Raw genomic sequence first — 12753 nt, forward strand, 5'->3', positions numbered from 1 at the left:
TGCGTGCGCTGCAGGATTTTAATCCATGGCGGCATAGTGTGTAACTAATGGTTTTCTTTGAAACTGTGGTCCCAGCTCTCTTCAGGTCATTGACCAGGTCCTGCCGTGTAGTTCTGGGCTGATCCCTCACCTTCCTCATGATCATTGATGCCCCACGAGGTGAGATCTTGCATGGAGCCCCAGACCGAGGGTGATTGACCGTCATCTTGAACTTCTTCCATTTTCTAATAATTGCGCCAACAGTTGTTGCCTTCTCACCAAGCTCCTTGCCTATTGTCCTGTAGCCCATCCCAGCCTTGTGCAGGTCTACAATCTTATCCCTGATGTCCTTACACAGCTCTCTGGTCTTGGCCATTGTGGAGAGGTTGAAGTCTGTTTGATTGAGTGTGTGGACAGATGTCTTTTATTCAGGTAACGAGTTCAAACAGGTGCAGTTAATACATGTAATGAGTGGAGAACAGGAGGGCTTCTTAAAGAAAAACTAACAGGTCTGTGAGAGCCGGAATTCTTACTGTTTGGTAGGTGATCAAATACTTATGTCATGCAATAAAATGCAAATAAATTACTTAAAAATCATACAATGTTATTTTCTGGATTTTTGTTTTAGATTCCGTCTCTCACAGTTGAAGTGTACCTATGATAAAAATAACAGACCTCTACATGCTTTGTAAGTAGGAAACACTGCCGATTTTGCAGGTTATCAAATACTTGTTCTCCCCACTGTATAAGTTTGGTGTCGGTATGAAATCATACTGACTGACTTGATGGCAGTATAATATATTGGGATTGTACATTTTATATTGGAAATGGACAGTGTACATTTCCAATGTGTTTAATGACGGATTTTCCATCATAAAATGGAAAGGCTGAAATCAACACCAACAAGCGAATGTGGGAAAACACTATCATTGCTAGGCCATCCCGAGTTCAACGTGCCAGACAATTGGGCATTTCAGCAGTATATTAGAGCATGTCCACCTTGTGATGTTAAATGCTCATTGTAATACATTGCAAATGGACAGTGTACATTTGTACTTTTCCAATGTATTTAATGAGGGATTTTCCGTCACCAAATGGACAGGCTGAAATCAATACAAACGAGCGATTGGACAGTGTCTATTACACATATGCTATATTGTCCAACTTCCTATAATCATATATGGCAAATGGACATAACATACTGATTTAGTACTTTCAATACTGATATATGCCATTTGTACATGGTTCACTGACTTTTGGGCTCTGGCTGACTTCCTATGATCATATATGGCAAACGGACAAAACATAGGCCTTATGGACAAATTAAATAAAATAAGAAATGTATGCCCTTACGGTTGCTACATATGCAGAGTTGACACTTTTCCCCCTTTTTTTTCTCTCTCGAAAAACAGTCCAAAAAGCACTTTTTATGAGGTTTTAAAATTGCACTTTTTTTTTAGATTTTGAAGATTTCACCCTTGAGACCGGACTTTGACCATTTCCCATATGAAATCCTATGGTGGAGCGTGTTCACTGCCTTTGGAATTTTTGGAGAATGACACTTGGCATTTGCCATGTGAACTACTGTCCATTTGAGTGGTATTTGCGATTGTGTATATGTTTCGCCCAATGCCAGTAAGATGCCCTTCATTTTTGTCCATTTCATGGGGGTCTTCTCTTTTATGTTCTTTGGTGAGTCAGCATCACAGATTATTTTGACAATTTATGGAGTAGTTGCTTGAAGAGGAGGCTAGGATTTTAACCAGAAAGTGTGGGTAGTTATGTTAGTCAGCTAGCTAGCTAAAGCATGCACGATTTGGTTCTGGTTTCTGAAAATAGGGTTAGTTCAGTGTTAAAATGCAGTGTGTGTCTCTGTATGTTAGCTCTGTGCTTTATTTATTTATTCCTCCTCTCTGTTCCATGTTACATTTAATTATCTGATCTAGTAGAAATTAGCTCTGTGTGTCTCACTTCCACTGCCTCTGAATTCAGGATTACACAGCGATCAGACTGTCTGCCTCAGTCTAGTTAACATGCAAATGAGTTGTTGTCATGAAATGCTTGGTGCAAATTAATACTGTATGTATCTGTGGCCCACCAATGTAACCACACAATCTAATTTTACATTAGTGCACAAGTATGGGGAAAAATAAATTGAGGCTAATTCAGATAATTTGTTGTGGTTAGTAAAAGCCTGCAGACCTCCCTACCAATATGCCCCTGCCCTCCGCAGCAGACACACACACCCATAATTCCTTGTACTGACCCTTGACCTCTCATCCACAGAGGGTCTTGTTCCTGCTCAGTGGGACTCTGTCTGAGGTCCACCTGACTCTCTGCAGACCTGTTCCTGGAGTACCGTCTCAACTGGACGCTGACACACTGGTGATTGTACACCCACACAGTAACAGGCTAGTACAGGCTAGTACATACTGAGCACTGAGTTTTATCTCACTCTTTAAATAGGTTCCATTCCCATCTCCTACCAGTGGGGTGAGGTCCAAGTCTCTAGACATCAGGCTGGGAGAAGACTACAGCCAGCTGCTCAAGCTACAGTCACACCAGATTCACCAGAACCATCAGTACAACAAGGAGAACCAGGCCCAGAAGGGGCCTATGAAGTCATCATATGCCCAGGAACAAGCCTCCGGTCAAGAGAGTCAGGACAGCGAGATGAAAGCAGCTGAGAAACAGCCATCCTCACTCTCTCCCACCCCTCCCTCACCCCCCTCCCCGATTTCCCTCGCCAGCAGAAGTGACCCATCAGACCATGAAGAGTTGTCTGTTGTGGACGAGGAAGTTTCCAAAAAAATTTGCTTGGCATCTGGTGGGTCCAGGACCAGCGTTAGTCCCATGTACACCAGGTAACATTATTGAACATTCTATATACAGTAACATATTATTGATTGCTGCCTTTTGGAAACAGGTCTCGCTTGTAAAATACATTTTTGTTTTCAATGGGATTTACCCGTATAATTAAAGGATCAAATAAATTAACACACACAACCTAACTGTGATTGAACCCTGTATGCACTTCCAGTGGCATCAGAGACAGGGCGGATGGCGGTTTGACAGGGCGGATGGCGGTTATTGTGATCGAATGACCATTCAGGCTGATAAAGAGTACTTGACCGTCAGTTCAACTTCAGACAGTCCCTCTAGCCTCACCTCAAACACCTCAAACACCTCATGTACCCCCAGTGTGGTTTCACACACCACCTCTCATACACCCAGGCCCAGATCCACCACCCCTACTAGTGTCCGATCCACCAGCCAAAATTGTACTTCCATCCCCACAGCTTGTCCTCGCAGACCACAAGCTCAACAAACCCCAATCTGTCCTCGGAAACCACCTCCGTCCAGCAGACACGATCTCAGCCCTCTTCTAGGCCTCCATCCAGCTTCTCTTCTAGGATGTCTGACCTCATCATCAGCCACTCTGTGCATCAGCCCCAGCCTGCTACACCCCCCCTTCCCAGCCTCTCCTCCCATACTGCAAACCCTAACTCCAGGACCTCCGATCGCAAACACAGCTTTACCTCTGATTGCAAACCCAGCATCACCTTTAAGACTACCAATGCCTCCAACCTCACTAGTACAGTCATCCAATACCATCCCCAGCCCCCTGACACCTTGCCCCTCTCTCAACCCCCCACACACCACCCCTCTCCACAGCCTCCCCCATTCTCACTCTCTCCCCCATTCAGCCTGCACCCCTCCCATGCACATGTACTAGCTGGAGACAGGAGACAGAAGGGGAGGAGGATGAAAATGATGATGAGGATCCCAGAAAGGTAAGACCTAGGGCTCTATTGTAATAAACCTAATGCAATGGTCAATCTAAGCGCTTGCGGTAGCGCCATAAGAAAGTATTCAGCCCCCGTGACTTTTTCCACATTTTGTTACGTTACAGCCTTATTTTAAAATTGATAAAATACCCCATAATGACGAAAGCAGAAAATAAAATATCACATTTACATAATTATTCAGACCCTTTACTCAATACTTTGTTGAAGCACCTTTGGCAGCAATTACACTCTTGGGTCTTCTTGGGTATTTGGGAAGTTTCTCCCATTCTTCTATGCAAATCCTCTCAAACTCTGTCAGGTTGGATGGGGAGTGTCACTGCACAGCTATTTTCAGGTCTCTCGATTGGGTTCAAGTCCGGGCTCTTGCTGGGCCACTCAAGGACGTTCAGAGATGAATCCCGATGCCATTCCTACGTTGTCTTTGTGTGCTTAGGGTCGGCTTCCTGTTGGAAGGTGAACCTTCGCTCCAGTCTGAGGTCCTGAGCTCTCTGGAGCAGGTTATCATCAAGGATCTCTCTCTACTTTGCTCCTTTCATCTTTGCCTCGATCCTGACTAGTCTCCCAGTCCCTGCCACTGAAAAACATCCCCGCAGCATGATGCTGCCACCACCATGCTTATCCGTAGGGATGGTGCCAATCTTGCTTTTTCAGATCAGAGAATCTTATTTCTCATGGTCAGAGTCCTTTAGGTGCCTTTTGGCAAACACCACATGGACTGTCATGTGTCCTTTACTGAGGAGTGGCTTCCGTCTAGCAACTTTACCATAAAGGCCTTGTTGATCTAGTGCTACAGAGATGGTTGTCCTTCTGGAAGGTTCTCCAATCTCTGCAGAGGAACTCTGGAGCTCTGTCAGTGACAATTGGGTTCTTGTTCACCTCCCTGACCAAGGCCTTTCTCCCCGATTGCTCAGTTTGACCATGCGGCCAGCTCTAGGAAGAGTCTTGGTTGTTCAAAACTTCTTCCATTTAAGAATGATGGAGGCCACTGTGTTCTTGGGGATGTTCAATGCTGCAGAAATATTTTGGTACCCTTCCCCAGATCTGTGCCTAGACACAATCCTGTCTCAGAGCTCTACGGACAATTCCTTCAACCTTATATAGACAGGTGTGTGCTTTTCTACATCACGTCCAATCAATTGCATTTACCACTGTTGGACTCCAATAAAGTTGTAGAAACATCTCAAGGATGATCAATGGAAATAGGATGCACCTGAGCTCAATTTCAAGTCTCATAGCAAAGGGCCTGAATACATATGTAAATAAGGGGATTGTTTTTCACTCTCTTTGTTAGAACGAACAACTAGTCAAAGCTCAAACCACGTTCATTCACCAAAGGGATCAAACACCTGCAAAGACCAAGACATTTACACGAGCACTGGTATTTATACCCTCCTGCTATGCTGCGTCTCCTCCTTACACATCTGGACAGCAAATCCATCTGTTGCTAGACACGACTTTAGTAGAGAGACACGACTTTAGTGAGACCTGTTCATTCTCACTTCATCCGACCTGACCTCGGCCCAGAATGCTCACTCCTCCCCAACTCACAACTGTCCTGTTGTCTGGAACCAGACTGTGACCCTTCTCGTCTTCTCGTCTTGATGTCTAGCAAGATGTTCTGACAGAATGTAAACTTTCCGCATTCCCCTCTCTACCCTCAGTAACATGAATAAGGATATTTCATATTTCAAGATTAGAAGTCTGTACCCATCAATCCCCCCTCATGAACATTAACTCCATACTGTTCAAATTATATAAACTTGGAAATGACTTAAACGAACAGAAAATAACTCATGATTAACATTCACAGTTGATTATTATGTTTACACCTCCGAGATGTATGGCCTCTGATCTAGACTTACACTATGCACACTCATTTCCATCTCTCGTCAGACAACTGAGAATGACATTTCAGCTGAAGCTTTTGAGTTCCTCCATTTCAGCTGGAGCTTTTTACTTTCTCCATTTCCTTCTGATTCCTAAGAGAGTGATAGCACAAGACTTGAAAAGCAGAAAGAAACACAAAACATAACAAGTATTAATATTGTGTTAAGCTATGCATAATTATATATGCAAAGAAAATCTTAAGTTTAATAACATGATGATACCCACTCTCTTCACCTGAATCTATGCCTTCTGGAACAGTTTCTGCTGGGTTACACAAATATGAAAACTTCCTCATGCTTTCACCCAGTCTTCCCCGTCACACTGGTTACTAGAGGTGTTCCCAAGCCATGTCATTTTCACTTTGCTCCCAATCTCCTTCCTCCTCCATGGCCACCGTATGTAAACATGCTGTGGCCCTAATCAACTTTACCTCACCCTGAGGAAAATCAGCACTGTATATAAGTTTCAACATAAATGCCCTCAGAAGATGATATCCCAACAATGCTATCAAGCTAACCCCTGCTACTACTAACACTGCCCATGACGCATACTTCAAAATACCCCTCATTTGCACCGTAGTCCAGTTCCATGCTGTGACTATAGCATCCTTCACTACTACTAATCACACTCTGCAGGAGATGTGATGCTACTACCACAGCAAACTTCTCTTCCGGTGATATGGCCTTCTGTATACAGGGATCTGTGGCTATTCTTTCAGACGTTGTACCTTCTTTGACAATCCCATCACTGAAAGTTGATAATAGTGTCTGAAATGACAACACGATCTCTGCTACTCTCACCATGATCTGGGTATGTGTGACGTTGAATTTAACTTCATAGTAGTCACTATATTGTGCACAGTTAGCTGTCCTTGTAACGGTTTTCTTTAGGTGAAGTAGAGGCGGACCGAAATGCAGCGTGGTTGTTATTCATTGTACTTTAATAAAGAAACTGTACACGAATAAACTAACAAAACAACAAACGTGCGAAAACCTAAAACAGTCCTAACTGGTGCAAAACACATAGACAGGAACAATCACCCACAAACACACAGTGAAACCCAGGCTACCTAAGTATGATTCTCAATCAGAGACAACTAATGACACCTGCCTCTGATTGAGAACCATACTAGGCCGAAACAAACATAGAAATACCCAAAACCTAGAAAAACAAACATAGACTGCCCACCCAACTCACGCCCTGACCATACTAAATAAATACAAAACAAAGGAAATAAAGGTCAGAACGTGACAGTCCTTCCTCTCCTACGAGCTGTCCTCTGTAACAATATACATAGAGGAGTGGTATCGTCCCCAGAGACTCTATTACCCACTTCCTTAATTTATTAGCCAAATCTCCGCCACAGTCATATTAAATTCTGCTTACCCAATTCCCTGTGATGTTAACACCTTGGTTTTTGGGACTCCATAGAATGCACTGACATCGGTCCTGCCATAATCTGCAACCAACACTCCATAAGACTGACCCTTGACCCTCCCCGCCATCATACCATTTACACTGATGGATTTCTGTCTCAGTCACTAGTTCAGCCTCTAATTGAGACTTCCCCCTGAAGCTTGACCGTAATAATTATTTGGTTCCCATATTCACCCCTTAGGATGTTGTCCAGAGTATAATTACCCCCAACAAGCTATCTGTCCCCATGTTCTTAGTCCACTGGTGTCTAAAACTTTCCCTGACCACTTCACTCCCTTAGTTGCTGTACTAAGGGGCATCACTGGTGAATAAAACCTCCTTTTACGCGATAGCACTTCCCCAACACTATCCTTTGCTGCTCCATTGTCAGCAATGGTTGTGTCAATGCTATTAACCTCCTGAAATGGTTTTAGTTCTGGTAGCATTAATCTGAAACCTGACCTTCAGCTGATTTATAACCCCGGCACCTTATGTCCATCTGCAGCAAAAGAGAAAATCTAGTTTAGTTCTTTAGACTCTATTACGTTCCTTCCACACTCAAATCAAATCAAAGTTTGTCATGTGCGCCGAATACAACAGGTGTAGGTAGACCTTACAGTGAAATGCTTACTTACAAGCCCTAACCAACAGTGCAACTTTTAAGTAAAAAAGAGGTATTAGGTAAACAAAAGATAAGTAAAGAAAAAAAAAATCAAAGTTGTGGGGATGTTTTTCAGCAGCAGGGACCAGGAGACTAGTCGGGTTCAAGGGAAAGATGAACGGAGAAATGTACAGAGATCCTTGATGAAAACCTGCTCCAGAGCGCTCAGGACCTCAGACTGGGGCAAAGGTTCACCTTCCAACAGACAATGACCCTAAGCACACAGCCAATACAACACAGGAGTGGCTTCGGGACAAGTCTCTGAATGTCCTTGCCAGAGCCCGGACTTGAACCTGATCGAACATCTCTGGAGAGACCTGAAAATTGCTTTGCAGCGACGCTCCCCATCCATCCTGACAGACCTAGAGTGGCTCTGCAGAGAAGAATGGGAGAAACTCCCCAAATACAGGTGTGCCAAGCTTGTATCGTCATATCCAAGTAGACTCTAGGATGTAATCGCTGCCAAATATGCTTCAACAAAGTACAGAGTAAAGTGTCTGAATACTTAAATGTTATATTTCCTTCTCTTTTTTTGTATGAATTTGCAAACATTTGCAAAACAAATATTTCTAAAACCCATTTTGGCTTTGTCATTATGTGGTATTGTGTGTGTGTGTATGTATATGATTGAGGGGGGAAAAATATTTAATCCATTTTAGAATAAGGCTGTAGTGCAACAAAATGTGGGGAAAGTCAAGGGGTCTGAATACTTTCTGAATGCACTATATTTACACAAGCACTGGTATTTATGCCTTCCTTCTATGCTGTGTCTCCTCCTTACACATCTGGACAGCCAATACATCTCTGTTGCTAGACAGGACATTAGTGAGGCCTGTTCTTTCTCATTTCATCTGACCTGACCTCAGCCCAGATTCCTCATTCCTCCCCAACTCACGGCTGTCCTGTTGACAGGAACCAGACTTTGGCCCTTCTCCTCTCTATAGGATTCCTGATGTCTAACAATAACATGTTCTGACAGAATGTAATATAAAACAGCAGAGATGGTGTCCAGTCCTTTGGTCTATATATCTATCTTTGTTTCCCTCCAGGGTATGATGGAGTTTGAAATGTGTGTTGTTCTGACCAAGTTGTGGCGCGGAAGTTTTGGGTTCACCATCACACGCAGCAAACTGGATGCCTGCTACTACATCCAGGACATACTAGACAACCCTGCTAAGACTGACGGACGGCTCAGACCAGGGGACAGACTAGTCACGGTACACCAGTGGAGGCCGCTGAAGGAAGAACGGCTCATAATGACTGGAATGGAGTCAATGGAGTGGTATCAACTACATGGAAACCATGTGTTTGATATGATTCCATTCCAGCCATTATCATGAGCCGTCCTCCACTCAGCAGTCTCCACTACGGTACACACACACACACACACCCACAGGCACACATTATCCCTTAGCGGTTTCTTCCATTTTCCCCTCTCCCAGGTCAATGGCCAGGATGTGACAAACGTGACAGATGAGGTTGCCATGTCGATCCTGAGGTCATCTCCTAGGAGGCTGAGTATGACTCTGGGGAGGGCAGTGACCAACCTGATAGCTCCACCTCCAGACAATCTGCAAGACATCATTCTACACAAGACACCTACTGGACAGCTTGGTAAAAAACAGAGGGAGCGGGACAATTAGGATTTAGTTGAGGGAATCATCTTATGGGTATGCTTGTAGTCGTTAAGAACTGTTTTTCAGGATAAAAACGGAATGGAGCCTAAGGACAGGCAAAATCCTAGAGGAAAACAATGCAAGCCCAAATATTCACTGGAGTTGCTTACTAAGAAAACATTGAACATTCCTGAGTGTCAAGTTACAGTTTTGATTTAAAGCTACTTGAAAATCTATGGCAAGACCTAAAAATGGTATTGTGGGGTATTGTGTGTAGATGGGTAAGGGGAAAGAATCTTTGATTTATCCATTTTGACTTCTGGCTGTAACACAACAAAATGTGGAATAAGTCAAGGGGTATGAATACTTTCAGAACTGTATATCTGGATGGTGTTCATTAGGGCACACCTTAGCAAATATTTGTAAGATGAAAGCATTGTTCGTCAAGTCTAATGAACATTTCTCAGGTATAAAGCTGACAGGTGGTATAGGCAGCAAGAGGCAGGGGATCTACTGTCTGGAGGTGGTTCCTGGTTCACCTGCCTGTGAGGAAGGCAGCGTCCAACCAAACGACAGGATCCTGTACATCTGTGGCCGATGCACCATGGGAATGACTTTGGAGGATGCTGTCAAGGCCTGCGAGAACGCTCCACGCAAAGTGAAACTCAAGGCCACCAGGTGTTTTTGGAGGGCGGTGTGTTTGCGTGCCCTTGTGCTTGTGTGTGTGTGTATCTTCTGCATGCATGCATGTGTGTGTGCACTCAAGTGTGTGTTTTTGTGTTAAATTAAGTTTCTTTCTTGTTGTAGAGATGATCAGCCTGTGACGCCCAAAGCCAAGAGGAATGGTGTGTATCAGACAATATAGGGAGATGATGAGCACTATGTTCAGTTCAGAACTCCTCTTGATGTGGATGACTGCTGGTTCAAAGAGAAACAGAAACTCTGGAAGGTGGCTAAGTGGTGCAATAGGTTAAGTTGATATAATGAGAGGTTCGTAGGTTGACACCTCATTGAGGATTAGATGCTATTCTCAGATCAATCGTTACCAGAGTTGATAACCATACCTCAGACAGACAGAGGCTTAATAGTTTGGCGTTTCAACCAGTGGAGGCTGCTGAGTGGAGGATGGCTCATAATAATGGCTGTAATGAAGTGTAAAGGCCTTTAATAATTAAGTGAATGAAATGGTATCAAAACAATGAGAACCATGTGTTTGATACCATTCCGTTCACTCCATTCTGGCCATTATTATGAGCCGTCCTCCCCTCAGCAGCCTCCACTGGTTTCAAAATAGGGTGGCAGGTAGCTTAGCGTTTAAGAGCGTTGGGCCAGTAACCAAAAGGTCACTAGTTTGAATCCCAGACCCGACTAGGTGAAACATCTGATGTGCCCTTGAGCATGGCACTTAACTCTAATTGCTCTTGTAAGTTGCTCTGGATAAGAGCATCTGCTAATTGACAAAAATGCAACAGTAAACATAAACATGACAGTGTGATTCTGGGTCCTGTCTGTCTAGGTCTCAGTGACCTGAGAGAGTGGAAGAAGGAGAAGGAATGGAAGTATTTCACTCATTTTGAGGAACCTGTCTCTCCTGTGCCAGAGACACCTACTGAGCAGGGTAAGAAACTTCTCGCTCATTCTTTCTCTCTTCTTGTCTCTTTTTCTGTGTTTGTAGCCGTAGACTGGTGCTAATAGACAGGGTGCTGTGTGTGAGTGTGTGTGGGGGGGGGGGTTGCTGACGACCACTCGGTTGTAGGCCTGATAATCATCAACAACGACGAATCAGCCGACGAATCAGCCTATAGGGAGGAGGTAAGTGAACTGGTATTGTGGTGCCAGGACAACAACCTCTCCCTAAACGTCAGCAAAAGAAAAGGAGTTGGTGGTTGTCTTCAAGAAGCAAAAGGAACATGCCCTGATTCACACCAACGGGACTGCAGTAGAGAGTCAGCATTCACATCACTGAGGACTTGACATGGACCAAAAACACCACTCTCGTCAAGAGGGCACAACAGCATCTCTTCTTCCTAAAGCGGCTGAAGAAGTTTGGCATGCTTCCCCTGGTCTTCTCATAATACTGAGAGCGCGTCCTGACTGGTTGCATCACGGCCTGGTACAGGAATTGCTCAATCCAAGACCACAAGGTGAAGACAGCCCAGTACATCTCTGGAAACGTGCTCCCACCCATCCAGGATATCTACTTGAAACAGTGCCTGAGGAAGGCTCGCAGCTTCAAAGACCCTACACACCCCAGCCATGAGCTGTTCACACCTATACCGTCGGGCAGACCGTATCAGAGCATGAGGTCTGATACTAACAGGCTCAGAGACGTTTCTATCTACAAGCTATCAGTCTGCTGAACACATGAACTGGACTAACCACCTGCACGAACTCTCTGCACCTTAGCACAGATGCACTCACTCACACACCCACACAGATATACACTCATCCACACACACACACCCACATAGACATTCATGCTACACACACATCACAACCCCAACATACTGCACAATTTAAACACTTGCCCCCCAAGACATGTAAATATTGGACTATAAATTGTGCTTTCCTATGGAAGCACTGAAGCCCAAGCCCCCCCATTTTTTGTTGTTGCAGTTACCTTGTTTGAACACCTTAGTATTTAGTTTTGAATGACTCAATTGTTTTGTCTAATTAGGCCTCTTTTATTATGCAGTTTGTCATACCGTATAATGGTGGATGCAGCCATTCATTCATTGACAGTTCTTTGATAGCCTAAAGCCGAGTTGCTTTTAAATACTGGAGCATGTAAAGGGGAGAGTTTGGAGCAGAGCATAATTCAAGCAGATTTTAATTAAATTGTATCGGCCTTCTCTCCTGCTCAATTTTTGCTCTGGTACTGCTCAGCCACAAGCTCTGGGAATGATCTGCCTAACATTTATCGTTTCCTTTATCACTATTTTAATTAGAACCCAAAGCAGGTGGAGGAAAATACATTTATTCAAAGAGAACAAATTGTGCGGGGAGGTAGGTTAATCCGCCCCTGTCCTCAGTGATTCTCTCCACAGAACAAAGAGACAGGATGTAGCTTTACTACAACCCAGCCCTAGCCCCCCCCCTCCCACCGTGTACTGAGGACGTACAGTTGAAGTCGTAAGTTTACTTAGACTTAGGTTGGTGTCATTAAAACTCGTTTTTCAACCACTCCACAAATTTCTTGTTAACAAACTATAGTTTTGGCAAGTCGGTTAGGACATATACTTTGTGCATAATATTTCCAACAATTGTTTACAGATTATTTCACTGTATCACAATTCCAGTGGGTCAGAAGTTTACATACACTAAGTTGACTGTGCCTTTAAACAGCTTGGAAAATTCCAGAAAATTATGTTATGCCTTCTGACAG

At 44.0% G+C, this 12753-nt stretch overlaps 2 protein-coding genes across 3 annotated transcripts in view; both read left to right on the top strand.

Annotated features, from left to right (window-relative positions):
• The window catches only part of LOC112260664 (tyrosine-protein phosphatase non-receptor type 13-like), a 44924-nt gene extending 41770 nt beyond the window's left edge, over positions 1 to 3154 (top strand). Inside the window, exons 26-28 of the mRNA XM_042328111.1 lie at positions 2266 to 2364; positions 2446 to 2843; positions 3020 to 3154. Of these exons, the coding sequence (XP_042184045.1) occupies positions 2266 to 2364; positions 2446 to 2843; positions 3020 to 3083 (561 nt within the window). The 3' untranslated portion in view covers positions 3084 to 3154. The remainder of the gene's footprint in view (positions 1 to 2265; positions 2365 to 2445; positions 2844 to 3019) is intronic.
• Positions 3155 to 3642: 488 nt separating this feature from the next.
• Positions 3643 to 12753, top strand: part of LOC112260671 (tyrosine-protein phosphatase non-receptor type 13) — a 73494-nt gene continuing 64383 nt past the window's right edge. For both annotated transcript variants that reach the window (XM_042322351.1, XM_042322353.1), the window contains exons 1-6: positions 3643 to 3773; positions 8802 to 8969; positions 9195 to 9366; positions 9836 to 10046; positions 10176 to 10213; positions 10885 to 10986. In XM_042322351.1, coding sequence (XP_042178285.1) covers positions 8805 to 8969; positions 9195 to 9366; positions 9836 to 10046; positions 10176 to 10213; positions 10885 to 10986 — 688 coding nt within the window. In that variant the 5' untranslated portion in view covers positions 3643 to 3773; positions 8802 to 8804. The remainder of the gene's footprint in view (positions 3774 to 8801; positions 8970 to 9194; positions 9367 to 9835; positions 10047 to 10175; positions 10214 to 10884; positions 10987 to 12753) is intronic.

This window comes from Oncorhynchus tshawytscha, linkage group LG01 (genome assembly GCF_018296145.1).
Source record: "Oncorhynchus tshawytscha isolate Ot180627B linkage group LG01, Otsh_v2.0, whole genome shotgun sequence".
NCBI lineage: Eukaryota > Metazoa > Chordata > Actinopteri > Salmoniformes > Salmonidae > Oncorhynchus > Oncorhynchus tshawytscha.